Raw genomic sequence first — 24,362 nt, 5'->3', positions numbered from 1 at the left:
GGCCTGGGCGCTGTCCTTCAGCTCTTCAGCTCAAGGCAAGCACTCTACCACTTGAGCTACAGCGCCACTTCCGGTTTTCTGGTGGTTTATTGGAGATAGGAGTCTCACGTTCTCTCCTGCCCGGGCTGGCTTTGAACCGCGATCCTCAGATCTCAGCCTCCTGAGTAGCTAGGATTACAGGCGTGAGCCACCAGCGCCCGGCGTAGTTTTGCATTCTTAACACACAGCAGCCCCAGGACTCTGCTCAGAGCTGCCCATGCACCCAGTGCCTAAGGAACAAGGCCATGCCACTGCCCAGCCGGGCCCACGGATCCCATGTGGCAGCCATGGTCTTCCAGTAACCTCTTCAGGACAACCACACCCTTCCCTGGCCACCAGTACCCGAGGCATCATGATCTGAATCTCAAGCTCCCCAGGAACTGTAGGGCCCACACAGTGCCCACCCCATCCACCCCATTCCCCTAGGGATGTGAGCATCCACCCCATCCACCCCAGCCAGGAAGCAACTAAATGGCCCTCCTCTGTGAATCAGGCCTGGCCCAGGGAGGACCAGTGCCTTCCCAAGGCCCCTGGGCAGATGAAACCCTGGCAGGGACTTCGAGCCAGGCGCCAGCCATCTGGCACACACAGGCAAACACGGACGCAAGCAGGAGGCCCACGCAGGAGGCCATAGTCAGCGTCTTTATTAAGGCCACGAGGAGCCTGGAGAGGAAGGCAAGGCCACTCCAGGGCCACATACCAGCTCTGTCATGCACCTGAGGGCCATGGCTGGGGCAGGGGGCCAGTGAGGGTCCTGCCCTCCTTCCTGCCCCCCCCCCAAGCCAGCAGCTCACTAGGCACACGTGCCTTTGCTCTTGGAAGACCAGATTTTGGACAAGCGGAACTTGGATTTCTTCCGCTGGAGGTCTGAGGGGAGGAAAGGAAAATGAGGCTTCACTGGACCACATAGGTCCCTGATGGGTGCACCCACCTCCTGGACCCCCACGAAGCCAGGGACCCAGAGAAGCACTGACTTCATGCACCCCACCCACAGAGCAGCTCCCCAGCCCAGCCAAGCACCAGCGGAAAATAAAGTCAGCCTCCCCACCCCCACCCTACTGCAGCCAGAGGCCCCCGACTCAATGCTCCCTAAGACAAGGCCTGTCCTGGGTCCTAACTCCCCCTCCCCACTCCCACAGGAGTCCCTTCCCAGCTCAGCCAGCGTGTCCCCCCCCACCCCCACCATGGCCTGGCGTCAGTACTACCTAGGTTCTCGATCATGTTCTGTAGCACCAGGTCCTCTTCTTGCTCCCTGCAATGGACATTGTGGGGAGGGGGGGGAGAGGAGCCATGGGGCACACGTCCCAGAACAGGGCTCCCAGCCTAGGACATGGCTGTCCTCCAGCCCCCTCACCACATGGCCTGGCCACACCTGACACTTGAGACCCCAAGCTGGTCAGGACCAAGGCAGCGGGGAGCAGCCCAGAGGACCAGCTGAGGCTGGTTGCCCAGACATGGCTGACAGCACAATGGCCAGGGACCGTCTGGAACGGTTCCCCAGTGCTGCCACACACCTTCCTGTTCAAAATGGAGTATGTCATCCGGCCCCTGTGGCTCACGCCTGTAATCCCAACTACTCAGGAGGAAGCTGAGATCTGAGGGTCGTGACTCAAAGTCAGCCCGGCAGGAAAGTCCATGAGACTCTTATATCCGATGAACCACCAAAACACCAGAAGTGGAACTGTGGTCCAGGTGGTAGAGCACTAGCTTTGAGCAAAGAAGCACAGGGACAACGCCCAGGCTTTCACAAAATAAATACATGTATTTATTTACTATGTGTTTATTTATTGCCAATCCTGGGGCTTGAACTCAGGGGCTGGGCACCGTCCCTAAGCTTTGTTCATAAGCTAGAGCTCCACCATTTGAACAACAGCTCCACTCCGGCTTTTTCTGAGTAATTTATTGACAATAAAAGTCTCACACACTCTGGACTGGCTTCAAACTGCCAGATCTCAGTCTCGCGAGTAGCTGGGATGTCAGCTGTGAGCCACTGGCACCTGGCTAATTTTTAAAACTTTTTAGTTATAATTTGTATTTGTCCTCAGCCTTGGGGGACCTGCCCGAACCCACCCTTCTCTGGTGAGTGAGCCAGGATGGCTGCTGAGGGCCCGGTGGCTGCACCCCTGCCCAGGACACAGTTACCTTGGGCTCAGCCTCCCCCCACCCCCCCCCACTCCAGGCCAGCCCCGCCCTCACCCTCACCTGAGTCTGTCCTCGTCCAGGAAGTCCACAATGTCGCTGCGGTCATTCACAGTGCTCACGTACTGGCTCAGCAGCTCCTGCTCCCGCTGCCGGTCCTGGGGTGACTTGAGACCCTCTGTAAGGACAGCCAGCCATTCAGGGGAGCCATGCCATCAGGAGCGCCAAGTCGCCACCGCCCAGTACCAGCTCCTCCACTTCAAGGGACAGTGGGGCGCTGGCACCTGTGCTTGGCAGGGTGGCCTGGACTGGGGGAGCAACCAGCCCCCCCTCAGTGTGCATATCGGGGCCTCTCCCAAATTGAGGCTGGGACCCCATCTTGCCACAAGAGTGGGACTTCCACCTGCTCCTTTCCACTTCCTCTCACGCACTAATTCCCTGACCCAGCCAGCTAGCTGAGAGGGCACAGAGGTTAAGAGACTTGGCTAAGGACACACGGCCAGGGAATGGAAGAGCTAAATCTCCAAGATTTACCCAGGCAGAGCCTGGGGAAGCTGGCACCACCCAGCCACCCCCGGAACTGAGCCGCCTCCATGCCGGTCCAGCCCCGGCCTTTCCTCTCTCAGGCTGAGCTTCCTGATGAGCAAGGACCGGGACGTACCGGGCTTGGCCATCAGCCGGCGCAGCTCGCCCTCCAGGTCCAGCTGCCGTTCCTCCAGGCTCTGGTCCTTGGACCTGTGGGATACTCAGGTGTGAGACTGGCTGTAATGACTGCTCCCCGCACCCAGGAACTGGGGCCCCCTCATGCCCCGGCCTTCCTGCAGGGCCTCACTTGTACATCAGCTCAGACTCCAGCCTCAGAAGCAGCTGCTTCTCATGGATGAGCCGGAACCAGTCCACCATGAGACTGTCCTCCGCTGCATCTGTGGAGAGGAGAGGAGAGGCTGGAGTCCTTCTGCTCCAGTGCCCAGCTGGAGGGCAGGGGTGCAGGCCTAGGCCATGGTTGAAGTCTGCAACAGGACGATGCAGCCAGCCTATGGCTAGCAGAGCCGTAGGGGCGTGGTCAGTCAGCTGTGGGTGTGGCCTTCACACTGTATGGGTGTGGTAGGCCGTGGCCAACCTACTGTGGGAGTGGTCAGACTGTGGTAGGAAGGCAGCTAGCCTACTGTGGGCATGGTTGGAACGTGGTGGGGGCATGGCCAGTCTACTAGTGTGGTGGGCCTGCGGAGGGGGCGTGGCCAACCTGTCACTCACCCCCTTCTGCAGCCCTCAGACGCTTCTCCAGCTCCACGCCCCTGAGCTCCAGTGCATCCAGCTGTCTCTCAATGTCCTGCACCTGCCTCTGGATCTCCTCCTGGGGGATGTAGTCGGGGTGCAGCTGGGAGGAGGCAAAGGGCAGTGAGGACCAGCACACAGCTGAAGTCCAGCCACCCTCCACAGCCCACCTACTCACCCTGATGGGGGAAGTCACTGTCTCAGCAGGCGGAGCAGGGGTGCTAACCAGGCCCGAGAGCCTCCCTGGAGGAGAGGGATGAACTGCTGGGGCTCAGGGGGACCGGGAGACCCGCAAGTGCCCTGGAAGGGGTTGGACCCAGGATTCTGGGCCCACCCAATGTCCGGCATGCCACTGGCTGCCTTCCCCAGCCACAGGCACTTGGGCAGCCCCATTAGTTTTTTTTGGGGGGGCGGCAATGGGCAGATCCTAGCTTGCCCTGGCGCTGCCTTCCCCCTGGACAGCAAGTACAAATACACTCCCTCCAACATCTCTGGCTGCCTCAGGCTACCAGCAAGGACCCTCCACTGTCACAAGGCCTCTGTGACAATGGAACCAGGGGGCTCTCCCTTTTCATGAGAAAAGTTGGAGTCCTGCAGCCTTTCCTCTTTCTTCCAGACCCATCATCTGCCAAAACCTGAGACACCTCCTCATCCACGGAAGCCTTCATCCTCACCCCAAGCAGACGCGCCTCTCTGGGGCACGCTCTGAGAATGCTGCTTCTCCTTTGAGCTCTGCGCACGCTCTTCCTGCCTTGAAGGTTCTGGCTGAAGCCAGTCTGCAGAAACATCGAGGCTGGCAGGGACGGCCAGTTTCCTGCGGTGGGCTGGGGACGGGGAGGCGGCTGCCAGCAAGCAGGTGGGAGAGAGAGCCATGAGTCAGACCAGAGCCTGGCCCTGAGCATCAGGACCCACTGGCACCCAGGCTCTGTCCCAGGATGGCTGGCACAGCCACATTCTGTGCATACACTGACAGCGGACCAAGGTGGGACCGTGTCCACACTGCCATTCTACCCGGCGAGGGCACGGGCCTGTGACATCAAAGGGCAGTCATGTGAGAGGTGAGCCCACAGGCAGGACAATCGTGAGTGCTGGGACCCAGCATCCACGACACGCGTGCACAGGCATGAGCCACCCCGAGCCTGGGACATGTACCCATGACTGGCCATCCCGTGCACACGGCGCCCCATCTGACCATGTGCACGTGTGTGGTGTTGGTCTCTGCCCTTCCCCCACCCCCAGGAGCATACAGCACCCACACTGCCCTCCTCCCCCTCCGTGACACATTACCTGCGAGGCTGGGCCCAGGTCTAGCTGGGCCCTGCGTCCTCTCAGGCCACACAGAGGTCAGCGTGATTTGGATTCCCCGGTCAGAGCTTCCCGACGCTTTCCTGGGGGTATCCCCTGCCCTGGGCGCTGCCAAGATCTGTGGCTCTCTCGGCTCCCGCAGCTCCAGAGTCCTGATCAGAAGGTGTCAGGTCAGCCCTGGCCCCGGGTAGGGGCCACTGGAGCATGGTAAAAAAAAAAACAAAAACTGCCGGGCGCTGGTGGCTCACGCCTGTAATCCTAGCTACTCAGGAGGCTGAGATCTGAGGATCGTGGTTCAAAGCCAGCCCGGGCAGGAGAGAACGTGAGACTCCTATCTCCAATAAACCACCAGAAAACCGGAAGTGGCGCTGTAGCTCAAGTGGTAGAGCGCTCGCCTTGAGCTGAAGAGCTGAAGGACAGCGCCCAGGCCCAGAGTTCAAGCCCCACGGCCAACCAAAAAAAAAAAAAAAACAAACTGTAGAAGCCAGGTGCAGGTGGCTCACGCCTATAATCCTAGCTACTCAGGAGCTGAGATCTGAGAATCACAGTTCAAAGCTCGCCCGGGTAAGAAAGTCCATGACACTCTTATCTCCAATAAACCACCAGAAAACCAGAAGTGGTGCTGTGGTTCAAGTGGTAGAGTGCTAGCCTTGAGCTGAATTGCTGAGGGACAGCGCCCAGAGTTCAAGCCCCATGGCCAACAAAAACAAAGCTGCGGCTAGAGGGAAGGCAGGTGGTGCCTGCGTCCTAGCTCAAGGGCACGCAGGCGTGCTGACCCCTGGCCTGCTTACCCGGGACCCTGCCTGCAGTGCCTAAGTGCATGCTCAGGGCCCTGTGACCCGCCCAGGCCTCCAGGGTTCAGGTGATGGCAGGCTCCGTGCATGGTGACGGCCTGCTGCCTGACAGTCCAGTGCTGGCCCTGTGACCCTCAGCTTCTGGGCACCATCCCCGACCCCCACTGGTGTTAGCAGGTGTCACCTGCTGGGCACAGCCTCCCAGGACACTCAGCCGAGGACTCCGCTCTGCTGCGGATATCTACACAGTATGCTCACTACTCAGGAGGCTGACATTAGAGGACTGGATTGGGGTTCAAAGCCAACCTAGACAAGAAAGTCCTTGAGACTCTTAACTACCAAAAAGCGCCAATAGTGGAACTGTGACCCAAGTGGCAGAGTGCCAGCCTTGAGTGAAAAAGCTCAGGGATGGTATCCAGGCCCTGAATTCAAGCCCCACAACTGGCCCAAAGAAAAACAAGAATGAGCCCAAGCTGGGTGTCAGTGGCTCACACCTGTAATCCTAGCTACTCAGGAGGCTGAGATCTGAGGATCATGGTTCAAAGCCAGCCTGGGCAGGAACAGCTATGAGACTCATCTCCACTCAACCACCAGAAGCCGGAAGTGGCGCTGTGGCTCAAGTGGTAGAGTGCTAGCCTTGAGCTGAAGAGCTGAGGGACAGCGCCCAGGCCCTGAGTTCAAGGTCACAAATAACCAAAAAAAAAAAAAGCCCACTTGCTCCCTCCATACAGGCATTTCCTAAGTGCCAACTGTATGCCAGGCCTCGGGCCGTCTCTGCTCACATCGAAGACCCTCAGACGCAGGTAGGGGTCAGCGAGGGGAGCGGAGCAGAGCCACCCCACCCCACCTCACCTTCCGGCAGGGTTCTTCCAGTCCACCGGCTTCAGGAGAGCTCTCCAGCCTTCCGGTCCCTCCTTGCTTTCCTGGGGAGCAGCATCTGGGCCTGAGCAGGGGAAAGAGGGTATAGAGGTGTCCGGGTTAGTCTCCTACAACCACCCAGCCTCAGCTGCCCACTGAGTGGCCCCAGCATGCTGAGAAGCTCAGGCAGGGCCTGCCCCTGAGCTGTGTGTCCCTGGGGCTGCCTCTGCCAAATGGGTGGCAGGATGCCCTGGGGACTGATCCTTGGTCCCACGGGACGACCATCCAGTCTGTCCTGAGCTCAGCCTGACGGCGCCATCTGCCCAGCTGAGGGTCACCACAGACGCCAAGAGAAAAGCCCCTATCTCCAGGCCTGAGATGCCCTAAGATAGGGATGCAGGGTCCAGGGATCCTCCAGGAAGAGCCAGCAAAATGGCCACAGACTCTAGACCTGGGCAGGGCCATCGTTGAGTGTGGACAGGCCCTCTTCTGTCTGCACACCCAGGACAGAGCTGGCCTGGGGACTCAGCTATGGACAGAAGCTACCAGGGTCCTGAAGTACAGAAACCCACCACCACCAAAGAGTGATCTCGGGGGACACAGCCCCGGGAGGGGGGCCCTGGCCCAGGAGCCACCAGTGACAGATTCCGGGGAACCCTGTGCCCCATCCCCCTCACTACCCCACATCAGCAGGCTCTTACCCTTCACCCTGGGGGCCTCTGGCTTCAGCCTGGAACCTGCAGTGACACCGCTGGCCACTGAAGGCACAGCCGGCCTCCTCCCCTTGGCCTGGGGTGATGTGGGATCCTGGGCAGGGCTGCCCACACTCAAGGGGGGCCAAAGCGGCTCTGTCCTTAGCTTGGAGCTGGGGGCCTGGGGAGTCCCGGAAGATGACTGCTTGGCTGAGGAAACTTCGGTTTTGAGATGGGAATTTGAGGTAGAGGAACTGGCTGAGCAGGGCCTGTGGGCAAGAGATCCAGCTTCAGGCATGTGAGGATCCAGGAGCCCCTCCCAGCATTGTCCGCATGCCCCCCCTCCCCCCGCAGGCAGAAGTCCCAGGGCCTCTGCATGAAGCTAGCTGGTTGTACAAAAAAGCTGAAGGAGCGCTGAGGCCAAGCCTCAGAATCATCACAAAAAACTAAAAATAAAGGTACCAGTGGCTCACATCTATAATCCTACTCAGGAGGCTGAGATCTGAGGATTGGGGTTTGAAGCCAGCTCGGGCAGGAAAGCTCTTATCTCCAATTAACCACCCAAAAGCCAGAAGTGGAGCTCAAGTGGCTCAAGGGGTAGAGTGCCAACCTAGAGTGAAAAAGCTCAGGGACTGTGTCCAGGCCCTGAGTTCAAGCTCTAAGACTGGCACAAAATATAATAATCGTAATCATAATAACAGACAGAAGAGGAGGCAGACACATGAGGATGGAGAGACCAGAACCTGGAGCTCCCAGCAGCGGGGAGAGGCAGGAGGGACCCTCCCCTAAAGTCCCAGGAGGGGCTCCAGCTGGCCACACTATGGTCTCCAGAGCTAGAGGACACATTGTTCCTGACCATTCACAGTGGTCTCCACCAGTGGCATGGGTGCATCTGGCTGCACCCTGGCCCCTTTTCTACCCACCTGCTGGGCACTTGGGTGCCTGCATCCCCCAACCCAGGCAGCGCCTTGCGGAGAACACTCAGAGCATGCGCCCTGCTGCTGTCCGTGGCAGGCATGGGGCTCCTGCCGGTGGGGCCACTGCTGGGCGAGCCTGGCGTCTGGAGAAACTTCTCTCGGGCCTGCTGAGTCCTGGAGGCTGAGGGCGTCCACATCGCCGTGCCTGGTGATGGTGCGCTTGAACTGGGCATGCCTCGGGGAGCTGCCTGGCCTTGGGGTGTGGCTGGCCGACTGCCCAGGGCACTTGGGGACACAGCAGGACGGGAGGTAACAGCTGCCGTGCCCTGAGCAGGAGACGACCACCCCATCGGGGAGCTGTTGGTCACCCGTGAGTGGCCTGTGGCACCCGCACAGGGGACCGCAGGGCTGGGGGACAGCCTGGGCCCCCCGGGGCTCCCCGTGGAGGCATGGGAGGAGGGGCTGGCTGGAGGGTTAGGTGTACCCCAGGTGAAACTTTTAGCCTCTGTGCTGTTCGCTACGGGCTTGTGAACCGCTGGGCCTGTGCTGGGTGCTGGGACCCTCAGTCCGTTCAGGTCCCGGGCCTTCTGCGGGGTGCTGGGGGAGCGGGACGTGGCAGGGAGGGCCCCTGGTGGTCTGGAAGTCAATCCTGGCAATTTTGGGGTGGAAGAGGAGGCTCCTGGGTGGTGGTTGGTGCAGACGAAAACCCCGGGCTCCGCTGTAGCCCGGTAGGCCCCTGAGTGCAACGTGTTGGAGCATTGCTTACACCTGGGGAGGGCATCAGAGGGGCTCAGCGCCTGTCCCTCGTGGCCTAATTCATCCACCCACTTGCTTATTTATTCCAGCTCATTCATTCATCCAAGTCCACCTGCATCCATCCTGTGATCCATGATTGATTCAACAAACTCCACCCAGGGCTATAATCCCTGAGCCCTACCAAGAACACCCCAAAGCCCCCACTGAGGGGACAAATCCACCCTCCAAGCATCCTGGGCTTCTTTCTATCTGGGAAGCTGTAGGGTGTACCAGGCTGAGGCAGAAAGGGGATCTATCTGGCTAGTGTGACTGGAACCCAGCGAAAGGTCCCCGAGGGCCTGGGGGGAGACAACAGGACACAGAGGGTCCAGAGGAAGGACAGGGGCTGGGCCAGAGGACACGGGAGGCTGAGGAGGCCTGCATCAGGAAGGTGCAGGCCTAGGTGAGCGGCCAGGCCCTACCTGAAGCAGCCCCGGTGGTAAAGCCGCCCATCGGCAAGGTGTCGCTGGACGAGGTGCACGTGTTTGCCACAGATGCCACACGAGCTGCTGACCGAGCTGCCCGGCCCTGCCAGACCCTATGAGGAAGAACCAGGGGCTTCTGAAGGCTGCTGGCCTTCTTCAGGTCCTTCACCCCTTCCAGGTCCATCTACCCTTGGAGGCCCCTGTGGGTGGGCTAGGATCCAAACTCAGGGCCTCCAGCCTGAGTGGGACCCCAACTTTAGCGGGGTCCTAGGGAGAGAGGATGGGAAGCCAGAGACAGATCCAAGGCACAGTCACCCATGGGGACCCCACCGTCCCCACCCCCGCCCCCCCCAGCCCTACACAGTGGTTCCTTGGAGCCTAGAATAACTAGCCATGGCCAGCAGGGGGCGCCCGAGCACATGCTGCTGACCCTCCAGTCCCCCCTGCCAACCCCATGCAAGGAACGGAGTCCCATTCACGCTGCAGAACTGGCCTGGGAACAAAGCCCAAGGCTCCCTCCTGTCCTGGGGAGGGAAACAAGACCTGCTGTGAGCCCCAGAAAGTCTGGCTTTGTTCCACCCACACGACTGTCCCATACCTCAGTTTACCCATCTGGGTAATGGGAGCTACCTGCCTTGTAGTACCAGCCTTGTTTAATCCAATCCCAGAGGGTATTGGATAAACAGCACTCAGGGCATGCACTGTGGCCTCAGGGCTACAGCCTGGCCCTGTAGTTTAGGGCTGCGCACAACCCTGTAACTCCCATTCAGCAAAGGCTCCTGAGAAACCAAGAAATCACACACAGGTGGGCTGAGGGCTTACAGCCTTCAGGGCCGGGTCCTCTGAGCCCCTGTCTTTCCTCTGGACCACGGAGTTTGTCCTGGCAGGAGATAGCGGTGGCCGCTGAGCCGGGGCAGGCGAGGGCAGCGTGGGGGGCTGAGATGGGGCTTTCTTGCCACGAGGTTCCTCAGTGGAGTCTGACGGGGGTCTCTTCACGCCAGCCATGCCCCCAACTAATTAACACAGGGCATCCAGAGGTCAGGAGGGCCCTGCCTGGTCCATACCCACTCTGAAAGGGGTTGGGATTCCCCCCTGAGCTCCTGGTGCCCAGAAAGGGGGTCACCAGCTTCCTGGGGTATTTACTGGGGGGTGCAGGGCCAGGAGGGACCGAAGGGCACATATTTCCCAGCACTGCCCCTCATTTTTTTCTGGCTCCAACTCACTGAGACCCCTGCATCCTGGGTCAGGGAAAAGGGATTTTTCTGTTCCAGGCAGGGCTGGCCCTCTGCCCGGGTGATTCCAGAGATTTCTAAGGCCCAAAGAGGAATGTGGGGCTGGAGGCGAGTAGCCACATCACGCCCAGGGTGGACAAAGGCCTGGGCCTGCCCGCCCCTGCCCAGGCCTGTCTGCCCATGCCCGCCTCTGCCTGGGCCACCCATCCAGGCACAGAGGCTGGACATGGATCCTGAGGGCCACCGGGCTACTGCGCAGCGAGCCCTGTGGAGACCCAGCCTGGTAGGGCAGGACTTACTGGGGGAGCGACCGTGGAAGTAGTTGTAGTACTGAGACACGTAGGTCAGGATGCTGAGCCTGTCGGGCACCTTCAAAGCCACCATGTCCTCGGCGTCCAGCAAGGCCGGGATGCCCAGCTGCTCCTCAGCCACGCTGAAGGCCTGGGAAGGCGCCAGAGGTGAGGGGAACAGAATGGGGCTTCCTTCAACTTCCCCTTTATACCTATCTGTACTGGGAATCAAAATTTCCAGCAGGCAAGACAGTTCCCAGCCCCTGCCCATGTTACCATGGACACGATGAGCCACTCCACACCCCTGCTGACACCAAACCGCCCCGTGGCAGCTGGCCACCCACATAGCCAACACCTGCCCGGATGTTCATTCAGCCTCATCTGCTCAGAAGGAACACAAATGCCTCCTGTGTGCTGAGAGCCCTCACCATGGCAGAGAGGGCCTGGGAGGCTGCTATGAGACCTGATGCGCTGGGCTGCAGAGGGTCAGGAAGCTGCACTTATACAGCACCAACTGCATACCCACACAGCACTGACTGCACACCCAAACAACACCGACTGCACACCCACACAGCAGCTCAGGCCTAGAGTCGCCTCTTCCATCTCCCGCCTTGCCATTGACCTGTGGCCCAGCCTGGCCCTCTCCCAGCCCCCTCCTTGCTGGACCCAACCAGCCCCCCCACCCTACTCTCAAGCCACAAGAGACTCCTGCTGGGCTGGCAGAGAGTTCTCATCTACAAGGGACAGTTGCCAAACCACCAAATATGGCCACAGAAAACCGCCCGAGCCTCCCAGGCTCAGGCCTCCACTGCCTCCTTCCCTCAGTGGCTATCCCAGGCTGCCTCCCTACACTCCATGTCCCACCTCCAACTGCCTGTGCAGCCCCTACATGCCTGCAAGCAGCAGCTCCCCGGCCTGCAGGCCCAATGGCCACACCAACCCAGAGGCCTCCCACCGCCGCCGATCCTCCCCAGGGGCCCAGAAGCTGGCCCTTCCTGTGGCCAGCATGGTAGGCCGGATGTCCCCTCAGCCTCCATGCTCCTCGTCCCCGGGATTCCTCTCTCTGGGAGCCCTGAGGCTCCTGTCACACCCCACCCTGCCCTCCTACGGCCCCGCCTCTGCCCCGACCCATCCACCCATGGCCTCCTTCTGATCCCAGGGCCTTTGCCCATCCCGCCCTAAGGTTGCTCAAGAGTCTTGGGAAAGCTCTCCCTGAGACCTGGCTGGCCCCACTCCCCTCTACCCTTCCCAGTCTTACTGATGTGTATCTCTTGAGCCTACTGATTCAAGCATGGTTGAAATTGGTAGCTGCTGGCCACACGTGGCTCTAAGCCTTTGAAATGTGGCCAGGGCACCCGCCCAGGAACTGAGGAACTGGCTCTGGGTGTGTGTGTGTGTGTGTGTGTGTGTGTGTGTGTGTGTGTGTGTGTGTGTGTGTGTGTGTGTGTGTGTGTGTGTGTGTGTGTGTGTGTGTGTGTGTGTGTGTGTGTGTGTGTGTAATACAGCTTGTGTGTATGTGTGTGTGTGTGTGTGTGTGTGTGTGTGTGTAATACAGCTTGAACTCAGGGCATAGGTACTGTCCTTTTGCCTCAAAGCTAACACTCTACCACTTGAACCACAGCTCCACTTACAGCTTTTTTCTGGTCAACTACAGGTAACAGTCTCAGGCTGGGAATGTGGCTTAGTGGTATAGCGGTATAGCGCTTGCCTAGCATACATGATGCCCTGGGTTCAATTCCTCAGTACCACATACACAGAAAAAGCCAGAAGTGGTACTGTAGCTCAAGTGGTAAAGTGCTAGCCTTGAGCAAAAGAAGCTTAAGGAGAGTGCCCAGGCCCTGAGTTCAAGCCCCAGGACTGGCAAAGAGAGAGACAGAGACAGAGACAGAGACAGAGAGAGATAACAGTCTCATGGTCTCTCCTGCCCAGGCTGGCTTTGAACCTGAATCCTCAGATCTCAGCCTCCTAAATAGCTAGGATTACAGGCATGCACCATCATTGTGTGGCTTAGAACTCAATTTTTTTTTTTTTTATTTAATTTTATTTTTGTTGGTGGTGGAGACTGAACTCTGGGCCTGGGAGCTGTCTCTCAGCTCTTCAGCTCAAGGCTAGCACCCTACCACTTGAGCCACAGCGCCACTTCAGGCTTTTTTCCTGCTTATGTGGTGGTGAGGAATCGAACCCAGGGCCTCATGTATGCAAGGCAAGTGCTCCACCACCGAGCCAACTTCCCAGCCCCCGGAACTCTTTTTTTTTTTTTTTTTGTCGGTCATGGGGCCTGAACTCTGGGCCTGGGCATTGTCCCTCAGCTCTTCAGCTCAAGGCTAGCACTCTACCACTTGAGCCACAGCGCCACTTCCAGTTTTCTGGTGCTTAATTGGAGATAAGAGTCTATCAGCCTGCCGGGGCTAGCTCTGAACCGTGATCTTCAGATCTCAGCCTCCTGAGCAGCTAGGTACAGGCGTGAGCCACCGGGGCCCAGCTTCTAGAACTCAATTTTTAATAGGAGTTTGTTGTTATTAAGTTGTGGAGCAAGCCCTTGCCAGGGAGGTTTGACAGATACCCATTGTCTTGGCCCTATCCTGGCAGGCCATGCGAGGGTCTGCGTACCCTCCGACCTGTGAACTATCAAACGGGCTTTGCCTCCTGTGCTTGGACCATGAGGGAAGGTAGGAGCTCCAGAAAAACTGAGGCTGGCATGGAAGAGGTTCTCACAGCTGGGGCACAAAGAAAGAAGTTGGAATCCACAGGGCCAGAGATACTGGTCCTCAGGGAGCAGAGCAGCAGCCTGCCTAGCGCTGCATCTCCTACACCCTCCTGAGGCTGGGCTTAGCCAGACCACTCAGGGCAAGAGGCTCCCCAGCCCAACCCTCACTGCCCCACAGACATAGGGGACCTGGGCCTCCAAGCTTGCCAAGTGTGGTGGCTCATGCCTGCCATATCAGCTACTCAGAAGGCAGCGATGATGGTTCAAGGCCGGTCTGGACAAAAAATAAATAAATAGTGAGACCCCAATCTCAAAAACTAACTATGGCAGTTCACACCTGCAATTCCAGCTACAAGGGAGATGAAGATGGAAGGATCACAGACCAAGGCTGGTCAGGGCAAAAGGATGAGATCCTGTGTGAAAAACAAACACTAGCCAGGCACTGGATGGCTCATACCTAGAATCCTCGCTACTCAGGAGGCTGAGAGCTGAGGATCATGGTTCAAAGTCAGACCAGGTAGGAAAGTCTGTGAGACTCCAATTAACCACCGGAAAGATGGAAGTGGTACTCAAAGTAGTAGAGCAGTAGCCTTGGGTGAAAAAGCCCAGGAGGGTCTGGGAAGGTGGCTCAGTGGTAGAGCGCTTGCCTTGCATGCATGAGGCCCTGGGTTCGATTCCTCACCACCACATAAGCAAAATGAAAAAAGCCGGAAGTGGTGCTGTGGCTCAAGTGGTAGAGCACTAGCCTTGAGCTGAAGAGTTGAGGGACAGCACCCAGGCCCAGAGTTCAGGCCCCAAGACCAGACCCAAAAAAAAAAAAAGAAAAAGCCCAGGAACAGCACCAAGGCCCTGAGTTCAAGCTCCAGGAACAACAAAAAAAATAAAAAATATATAAAAGAAAGGAAAAGAGAGGAAGGAAGGAAGGAAGGAAGGAAGGAAGGAAGGAAGGAAGGAAGGAAGGAAGGAAGGAAGGAAGGGGAAGAGAAGGGAAGGGAAGGGAAGGGAAGGAAAGGGAAAGGAAGGGAAGGGCAGGCTAAAAGCAAAGCAAAAAGGACTGGGAATAGCCGGGTGCTGGTGGCTCTCACCTGTAATCCTAGCTACTCAAGAGGCTGAGATCTGAGGATCACAGTTCAAAGCCAACCTGGGCAGGAAAGTCTGTGAGACTCTTATCTCTAATTAACCACCAGAAAAATGGAGGTGGTGTTGTAGCTCAAGCGGTAGAGCGCTCTCCTTGAGCTGAAGAGCTGAAGGACAGTGCCTAGGCCCAGAGTTCAAGCCCCATGACCAACAAAAAAAAAAGGACTGGGATGTGGCTCAAGCAGTAAGGCACCTGCCTACCAAACACAAGGTCCTGGGTTCAAAGTCCAGTACAGAAAGAATAAAGAAGGAAGAAGGAAAGAGGAGCAGGAGGAGCAGGAGGAGAATTCTTCTAGAGTTAGCCAGCTGAGGCCTGGAGGTAGGACTGGGTTCCAGGGCAGGACTGAGATGGCCCACCCAGGGCTTGATGGCCCCTTGGATGTGGCTGCAGGCCAGCTTTGTTGGCAGAGCCAGGAGGGCAGGACACAGTGGGTGTCAGGAGAGGGAGACTCACCAACTTGTTGTTGTCATAAATGTTTTCCTTCCGGAGGGCACTGAAATTTCTGGAAGATAAAACACGAGAGTCAGCAGGTGCTGGTGGCTCACAACTGTCATCCCAGCTGCTCAGGAGGCTGAGATCTGAGGATCGCCAGTTCAAAGCCAACCTGGGCAGGAAAATCTGTGAGACTCTTATCTCCAATGAACCAGCAAAAAGCTGGAAGTAGAACTGTGGCTCAAGTGGTAGAGCATCAGCCTTGAGCACAAAAGCTCAGGGACAGCACCCAGGCCCTGAGTTCAAGCCCCAGTACCAGCAAAATCATCAACAGCAAAATCTATGTATCCAAAGCAGAGAAAGCAGGGACCCAGGGTCCCCAGGGACATCTTGCCCCAGCGCTGCCCCCTGCCACCAGGAGGGGTACTGGGAATGAGATCTTGAGCCAGTTTGAAGAGGGCAAGTTGGCACCGAATAGTGATGCAGTCTAGAGCCCTGGCCCCCACCGCCTCCCCTGGCACAGACAGGTGGCCATCATGGCTTTTGTAGCTCAACCTTCACCTCCAGGCTCAGGGAAGGCTGAGCTGTTTCCCACCAGAAGTGGCAGGAGACAGGCCCAGAAAGGTAGAGCCACCAGTCCTGGGTGGTCCAGCCAGCACACAGCTACCTTGAGGTTAAGGTCCCTCAGCCTCCTTGTTTCCTGCCCATGGGCTAGGGCGACTCAGTACCGACTGGGGGAGGGGGTACCCTTCCAGGATCCTCAGTGTTGAATCCATTAGAGCTCCCCATCCATGGCCACATGGGTACACCCTACCCCACCCCCCACCCCCAACCAGCCTGGGTAGTGGGGTCTTCCTGAGAGGCCATGGGTGTATCTCTTCCCCAGATGGGCCCTGAGCCCCAGGATACGGAACATGCCAGACACAGGCCCAGCATGGCCTGCCCCAGACCCCGGCCACCCACAGCCATGGCACACATGGGTGCCACCCTGGCCCCACAGTGATAAAGCCACCAGCAGAGCCCTGCTCCCACAGCCAGGGAGCTCTGCCCTGTCAGTGGACTGGATTGTTCTGGAAGCTTCCTGGCACAGAGGAGTGGGGTTGCAATCCTGGGCTGTGTCCTCCTCACCCAACTCCAGCGTGTGGCAGGCACTAAGCTCTGCTTTCCTCCCAATAGCCTCGGTTTCCTTCTCTACAAGCCTGCCTGCCTTCCGCTCCTTCCTTCTGTACTGGGGCTTGAACTCAGGGCCCCATGCTTTTGCTTAGCTTTCTTGCTCTGGTCGGTGCTCAACCGTTTGAACCATGCCTCCAGTTCAGCATTTTGCTGGCTAATTGGAGATGGGAGTCTTGGACTTTTCTGCCCAGGCTGGCTCCAAATTGTAATCTTCCAGATTGCAGCGTCCTGAGCAGCTAGGGTTACAGGCATGAGCCTGTCCTTTCTCTCTCTCTTCCTCTCCTTCCTTCCTTCCTTCCTTGCTTCCTCCCTCCCTCCTTCCCTCTCTCCTCCACACTGTCTCTCTGTCTCTCTCTCTTTGGTGGTACTAGGGCCTCCAGCATGCTAGGCAAGTGTTGTAACCCTGAGCCACGCCCCAACCTAGTGCTGCATTCTAGAACCAGGCTGGGCACGTCTCAAACAACAAGGGCAAAGGTGCTACCTATCTGCGTCGGCCCAGCCTGGCACGAGCTAGCTCCAAGTCCACGCCACCAGCAGAGGCTAGGCCTCACTGGGCCCGTCCCCCATGAGGCCCCCCCAGAGGCAGACCAGAAGCTCACTTTCCAGGTAAGCAAACTGAGGCCGGCAGCCGGGGGCATCTGTGGGGCAGTTGGCCACCTCTCCCCTTAGGAATGTCCGCCGCCATCCGGCCTGGCCATCCATCAGCTCTGCGTGCCAAGGGGACTCAGCACTTCCGGCCACCATGACCACCTCCCAGGTAACGCGTACCAGATGTGCGGACCACCCCGGAGCCAGGCGTCTGCACGGCTGCACGCAGGAGAGCCCCACGGCCTCTGTCCAGAGGCAGGGTGGCCCAAGCACAGCCAAGGGCCCGCGGTGGCCAGCCGGGGTCCAATACCCCCGCCATGGTCCCTCTGAGCTCAGCTAGGGGTGTTGGGACCCCCCCCTCCCCCACCCCTCCAAAAGTACCCCCTCCCCGCCACCCGCCCTCTCCCTGGCCTCAGTGGCCGGCTGGGCAGGCAGGAAAACAAGCTCTGTTTTGTATCTAAACAAAGCAAAAAGGGGCCTGAGCCTGTTCCATCTGCCTCCATCCTCCCTGGGGGGCCTGGAAGACCATTCCCCCACCCCAGAGGGGGTGCCCCAGAACCTTCTGGAGTTCCCTCCCCCACAGCAGCACACTGAGCAGGGCGCTGGTACTCAGGCTGGGGATGAATGTTCCAGGCTCACACCAGCCATCAGAACAAGTCCAAGCTGCTCCCCTGGCCTCTGAGCCTCCACCGAGGGGCAGAACCACCCCGGCCCATCCTCAGCCACACCACTCCTGCACCCGGCCCAGACTCAGGACCTGGCCCTGGCCTCAAGCTGTCCCCTGTGACTGCACACTCCGTGCCGGCTCAGCCGGACTCTCTGGCCACGTCCTGCCCTCAGGACCAGAACTCAAGGTGTTCTCTCAAGTTGGGCCATTTGATTTGAATGTGAAGCATTAGGAAAGAAATCATGTGTGGTCAGGCATAGGAGCATATGTCTTTAGTGTCAGCCACTCCAACGGGAGAAGTAAGGCACTCATAAGTTTGAGGCTAGTCCAGCCAAAAAGTTCATGAGATCTCATTCCAACCAATAAAAACTAAGTGCTGTAGGGTGCACCTGTCATCCAGGCTACATAGAAATCATAAAGAAAAGGATTGTGGAAAACAATTAAAGGAAAAAGAGCTGAGGATGCTGGGCACCAGTGGCTCCCACCTGTGATCCTAACAACTCTGAGACCTGAGGATCACGGGAGCCTGCCCAAGCAAGAAAAGTCTGTCTTGGGGCTTTAAGTCTGGCCCTGGGCATTGTCCCTGAGCTCCTTTTGCTCAAGGCTAGCACTCCACCACTTAAGCCACAGCTCCAATTCTGGCCTTTTGTGTGATTAATTGCAGATAAGAGTCTCAAGGACCTTCCAGCCACAGCTAGCTTTGAACCTCAATCCTCGGATCACAGCCTCCTGAATAGCTAAGAATACAGGCGTGAGCCACTGGCATCCGGCTTCAGAGTCTCCTATCTCCAATTAACCAGCAAAAAAACAGAAGTGGAGCTGTGGCTGAAGTGGTAGAGCACCAGCTTTGAGCAAAAAAGCTAAGAAGCAATGCTCAGGCCTTGAGTTCAAGCCCCGGTAGTGGCACAAAAATAAAATAAGATGTGTTTACCTACTACTCCAGGGCTCCCAGCACATGGCTAGGTATACAGTTAGCATTCCATTTATGCTTGTTGAATTCATTCATTCAGTGTGTGTGTGTATGTGTGTGTGTGTGTGTGTGTGTGTGTGTGTGTGTGTGTGTGTGTTACTGGGGACTGAATTTAGGCCCTTGCCTCCCATTTTTGCTCATGGTCGGCACCCGAATGCTTAAGCCACACTCAGGAGTTGGAGTCTCATAGACTTTTCTGCCCTGGCCAGTCTTGAGCCTCAATCCTCAGACCTTAGCCTCCTAAGTAGCTGGAATTATAGGCATCAGTCACCAACGTCCGTCTAGCTTATGCTTTTAATAGTAGCCTAATAAATAAATTGGTGGGGTCTAGAGGTGAGCGGTGCCATAGTTCACTGGCCAGCTGCCTGGCGATGCATGTCCAGCCAGGCCGCCACAGGCCCCTCTCTGCCTGCCTCCCGCCCACTATCCACCATGGAATGTGAACTTCAGCTGGGGAGGGAGCCAGCCTCCAGCCCTAGCACCCCTGGAGGCAGTGACCCTGGGCCCAGGCCAAACCTCCAGCTGGCTGACTTATTTCCTGGAATACAGAAGGAGGGGAGGAGGGAGCACTGGGCAGGGAAATCCCCAGCACATGGAGAGTTAACCCCAGGAAAAGAGAGCAGAGACAGCAAGACAAATGGCACAGGAATGAGGAGGGATGGGGGGGGGGGGGGCACCAGACCCAGCAGAGCTGGGTCCCGGGGTGGGGGTGGGGGAACTAATGCCCAGACTGGCCATCCTGCCATCCTGGAAGGCGACAGCAGAGGTCTGGGCAGCAGGCCCTTGGGCAAGGGAACAGAAGGCTTCTGTCCCCAGGCGGCTTCCTGCTGACCGCAGCCTGAGTAGGATGGGAGGTCAGAAGGGAGACAAGGCTGCTGCTTCTGGGGTTCCAGATGAGGGGCTCCCCATGTGATGTCCAACAGCAAGCCGAGTCATGGACCTGGAGCTTCCCGGGGTGGAGGTGGGGGATGGCCCTGGCGATCAAAGCCCATCATCTCCACAGTCACCACTGCCTTCTGCCACTTCTGCCTGTAGTCCCCGCACAGGCCTCACAAGATGAAGGAGCCCAGAGAAAGTGCAAAGGACCCCACCAGAATCCACACAACACCGACTTCACTTGACAGCCTCCCCCGTGGGGAGAGGGGGAGGGAGACCCCCCACAAGTCTCGCAAATGGCCCCTACTTTGGTCTGCAGAGAGGGAGGCGGGCAAGAGCCCCCCTCTCTGCCTGCCTGAAGGGCTTCTGCCTCCAGCCCAGCTCCACCTCTGCCACAGCCCAGTCCAGCCCAGCCTGCCTGAGGTCCAGAGGAGAAGGGTAGGTCTGTGGGCAGGGCTGCTTGTGTTGGGCGGGTCCCACACACCTGGCAGCCAATGACCTCATCACAGAAACCACCCCTGGGGCAGCACCAGGGAGAAGTTCAGCTGGCAAACCCACAGCCCTGAGTGGGCAGACTAGCCACCTCTAGGCGGGTGTAGCTGTGGGGCTGATCTCTGAGCCCCAAGTTAGAGACTCCCACAAACCTCCTGGCCGGGGGGGGGGACAGTAAGCTCAACCATTGGGGGAAATTAGGGGTACAGATACAGATGAAGCCCGGCCCCCACCTGGCTGGCTCCCAGCCCAGACCTGCTCACTCACAGCTGCTCTCCTTTGAGGGCCAGAGGAAATACGTTCAAAATGCAGCAGGAAAGTCTGAGGTCAGACCAAAGAAACGACTTCCTGGTGGCAAAGCTGGGGATAGGAGACAGGAAGTCCATCTTCCTGCTGCTACCAGAGGGTCTCCACCACAGGAAGAAAAGGACAGGGGTGCCAAGGGCTGCATTGCACCCGGCCAAGGTCTGACTTCAGTCCCTCCATGGCCTGAGCTCAAGCCTTAGACAGGAGAAGCAGATCAAGGCTTTTTAATGAGGAAACCCTCCAGCCACCACTAGAACTCCACACTGGGGGGGGAGGGGGAGGACATGACACAGGACACGGGACGTGGGTCTCAGTCTGACATCCCATCAGCTCATCCAGCCCCTTCCATACCCTGACTCTGAAGCCTGTCATAACCACATGGTTGCAGACTTTGCACACAGCAACCTGTGGCCCCCACGGTCCTGGAGGCCACAAGTCCAAGGTGTTCAGAACTGGGCTCTCTCAGGAGCTCCAGAAGCTTCTTCCTGCCTCTTTCAGGAAGTTTCAGGCATCCCTTGGCTTGTGGCCCCATCCCTCCCTCTTTGCCACCTTGGTTCCCGGGCCTCCTCTTCACTACAGCACACAAGCAAGGACTGAGCTCCTAGGCCAACGACCGAGCTCCACCTGTGTGCCCTGATCTGTGGAACTCCAGTCGCATGCAGGTATCAATCTGGTGAAGTTCCAGGCACATGGAAGACACCATGAATAAAAAGAGTCCCAACTCTCTGGAGGTGACATTCCAGCAAGTTGGCAAGATAACTCCACCCCACGTGCCTCCAGCCTCGGTCCTGTCATAGCCTCTCTGCCCTCTAAAAGTTAATCTCTTATGGGGTCAGCTTCTGTTTCAGGGGATAGGATATTTGGAGGCTAGCACACACACACACACACACACACACACACATACATACACACGTGTGTGTGTGTGTGTGTGTGTGTGTGTGTGTGTGTGTGTGTGTGTGCACGTACTTCTGCCTCCCTGTGGGCCAGGCATACATGAACCCATGACCTCTGCCCTTAACAAGCTGGGAGCAGATGGAAACCTTCCAGAGCCGGAAAGGCCCCAAATGTCCAGCCACAGCCATAGGGCCAGCAGACAGTGTCACCCGCCCAGGTCCACTTAAAGACTTGTCATGCTCTTCCCCCTGGACTGCCTGGGCCAGGCCACCAGCCAGCCTCCCCCTGACCCCTGATGGAGCCCGGCCATGGGCCTCTCCATGTTTAGGTCCTAATCTTTGTCACCATGTCCCCAGCCCAGCAACCACCAAAGCTCAGCTTGAGCCAGGCGCTGGTGGCTCACCTGATATCCTAGTTCCTCAGAAGGCTGAGAGCTGAGACCTACAATTCAAAGCTAGCTAGTCCATGAGACTCTTGGCCCCAGTTCACCAGCAAAAAGCTGGAAGTGAAGGTGTGGTAGAATGCCAACCCTCCTTGAGTGAAAAATTCCTCTGGGACAATGCACAGACCCTGAGTTCAAGCCTCAGTACCAGCACAAAAAGACCAAAATCGGGGGGGGGGGGTGCAGGGTGACACGTGTCTGGGTGAGGAGCAGAGATGGCTGCCCAAGTGCCACTGAGAGACTTGGGCAGCTTAAAAGATGCATTTCACAACCCCAGGGCAGGAGCCCAGCCTCTTGCTCAACACTCCGGCATCCCAGGCAAAGGGAGCTGGGTTTGGGGAAGAGCTGTGGTCAGACCTGCCTGACTCTGACACCGCTGTGTGATGTCAACAGGAGCCCGTGGGCTCTGGACCTCCACCTCCCTGTGTGCACAGTCAGGGTGGTAGCTAAGCTGCCACCCTCGAGGCATCGTCCCTGGCAGACACCCGCCCCCCATCCCAGCCAGGCCCTGGCCCCAGCCACTTCTCAGGACGATGCTTTTCCCAGAGGGGCCTGGGCTGCAGGTGGCTTTGTGAGCCTCTTTCTGAAACCCCAGAGTGTTTGCTGAGTGATTAAGTTTTGGAACTGAGTCAAGCTGGGGCCTGTCCCTTGTCCACCTCCCAGGGACAGGACTCAGTCTCCATGTGACCCTAAGGTACAGAGAGAGGTACAGGGTGACGGTTCAGGAGTTCCTGCTCTGTCTGTCTGTCTTGGTGGTGTCTCTAGTCTGCATTCTCAGAGGGGCCTGGACAGGCTGGGGGGTGGGGGGGAGGCCAGACCCACACTCGCAGCCTTGAGTGACCCTTTTTTCCACCAGACCCTAGGACAATGTAGAGCCCAAGGGAGCAACGCTCTTGGCTCAAGGCACCATCTTGAGTCACCCCTGACTAAGCGGGCCCGGGACGGCCAGGATCCTGGCGCAGGGCCCAGGGGGACGGCCCAGAGGGGGGTCACTGGCCGCAGCCTGGAGGCTGCAGGGTGGGCCGTGCGTGGCAGGCCCCGCTCCGCACAGCCAGCGGGCGGCCCACGGGGTGGGGGGCGTGTCCGCCCGCAGGCCGGGCCTCCGTTTCCCGGTCTGCGGCCCCGGGGGCGGGCGCGGCGGCACTCACATGAGGTCGGGCCGGTGGCGGTGCAGGATGGCGCAGAAGGCCAGGCCGTCGCGGAACGACGTGGTCATGTTGGTGATGCTCACGTCCCGGTAGCCCTCGCACTGCTGCCGGCACCACTCCTGCAGGGCTTTGATGGCCGCCATGCGGGCGGCGGGACGGACGGGCTGCTCCCGACGACCCTCGACGCCGGCCCGGCTCGGCCTGCCCGGACGGACGAACACGGACGGACGCCAAGACGGACGCGACGACCCGCCGCCGCGCGCGCGCGCGGCCCGGCGCGGAGGACAATCGGTGCCTGCGGCCGCGGGACCCAGAAGCCGCGGAGCGACCGCAGGCCCCGCCCACACCACACACGCTCCCCTCCGGCCACGCCTCCAGGAGGCCACGCCCCTGCCACCGACGCTCGGCATAGGCTCCTGCTCCTGCGACCCGCCCCTCTTTCCAGGACACGCCCACCAAAAAAATCCCGCCCTCTGGGAGGCCCCGCCTCCCGCTGTCCGGATCCCGGGAAGGGGAGCGGGAGCGGGGCGGGACCTGGACGCAGGGCGGTTCCCTGCAGAGGCGTCGGGGTTTTCTTTCTCTTCGAAGCTCCCGTTCCCACAGCCCCATGGGAAAGTGAAAGGGAAGGGCCTTGCTGACAAATGAGGAAACTGAGGCTGGGGCAGACCCAGCCTCCTGGGCCTGCAGGAGCCCTTGGTTTTCGCAAGCCTGGTGCGGAGGTGCCAGGCAGGCGGGGATCCGGCCTGGGCTGCCCGCCTAGAGGGAAATAGTGAGCTACAGGGGGACAGAGTGGGGAAACCCCCAGGGCGTCCTCTTCTTGGGGTGTGTCCCCACCCCCACCCCCTGGGAGTGTGTGCAGGAACTACGATTCTTGGACACCTGCTTTCTCCTTTCCCACATGGAGCAATGTGTGGAATTACATTGCCCCAGGGGGAAGCCTGTCTGTGCCACCTGGACTCATCTAAGGAGCCGGAAGTCTTAGCTGACCTTTCGCAGCCAGGCCCTGAGCCTGCCCAGCAAGCTTCTGAGGAAAGACGACGTTTCCTGGTAGTGGCCCCTGGCAGGGATCCAGGCAGCATCTCTGCCCACTGCATAAGCACGCAGCAGAGACGGGGGCGCTGCCTGAGGAAGTGCCGGGGTGGGCAGCCTGCTGTCCAGTAGTGCCAGCGAGTCCCATCATCCCAGGCACCACGCCAGCAGGGAGATGCTGGTCAGGAAGCGCCTCATGAGGTGGGATCAGCACCCGAACTCAGGTCCGGAGAGTTGGGGCAGGACGGCCTGCCGGGAGGCAAGGCGGCAGTAACATAGAGCCAAAGTCAGGTGTTCCTGACTCTGGTGGTCAGAACTAGCCAAGCTGGTGAGGAAGGGAAAAACCAAGTGCGTGGGACAGGGGAGCACATAGTATGGATGGGACCTACTGGGCGATGGCCAGGGTTCCAACCTCAGAAGCCACCCAGGGACCCAGAAGCCCAGCCCTCCTGTGACCACAGTGGCTGGAGGCAGCACTTGAGAGGATCCCCTGGAACCACCAAAGATGTCCCCATCAGCCCTTCACGGAGGGGGGGGGTCCCCCAAACCAGGAACCAATGCCCTCCAACCCACCTGCCCTGGCCCTTGTCCAGCAATGCTATCACCCCTGGGCCACCCTGGGCAAGAACCGCAGGATCTTTCTGGCAATCACTCTGCTCAGCCCTCTTCTGAATAAAGTCCACTCTCTTTATCAGGGCCTTCCAGGCTCGGCTTATTGTGGCCGCTCCCCGGCCCCACC

The 24,362-nt window shown here is 58.7% G+C and overlaps 1 protein-coding gene across 1 annotated transcript; it reads right to left on the bottom strand.

The window, feature by feature from the left end:
- Window positions 1-660: 660 nt before the first annotated feature.
- Micall2 (MICAL like 2) lies at window positions 661-22,801 on the bottom strand. Its single transcript, XM_042687052.1, has 17 exons — window positions 22,595-22,801; window positions 15,060-15,108; window positions 10,771-10,912; window positions 10,062-10,252; window positions 9,237-9,352; window positions 8,026-8,787; window positions 7,112-7,371; window positions 6,405-6,495; window positions 4,741-4,910; window positions 4,128-4,295; window positions 3,632-3,696; window positions 3,433-3,556; window positions 3,011-3,101; window positions 2,840-2,913; window positions 2,242-2,356; window positions 1,245-1,291; window positions 661-906 (listed from the first exon to the last, which is right to left on the bottom strand). The coding sequence occupies exons 1-17, from the start codon at window positions 22,735-22,737 to the stop codon at window positions 833-835; spliced, it is 2,682 nt and encodes an 893-aa protein (XP_042542986.1). The 5' UTR covers window positions 22,738-22,801; the 3' UTR covers window positions 661-832.
- Between the last annotated feature and the right edge of the window lie 1,561 nt (window positions 22,802-24,362).

This window comes from Dipodomys spectabilis, unplaced genomic scaffold (genome assembly GCF_019054845.1).
Source record: "Dipodomys spectabilis isolate Male_0828 unplaced genomic scaffold, ASM1905484v1 ptg000098l, whole genome shotgun sequence".
NCBI lineage: Eukaryota > Metazoa > Chordata > Mammalia > Rodentia > Heteromyidae > Dipodomys > Dipodomys spectabilis.
This window is presented reverse-complemented; position numbering and strand designations above follow the sequence as displayed.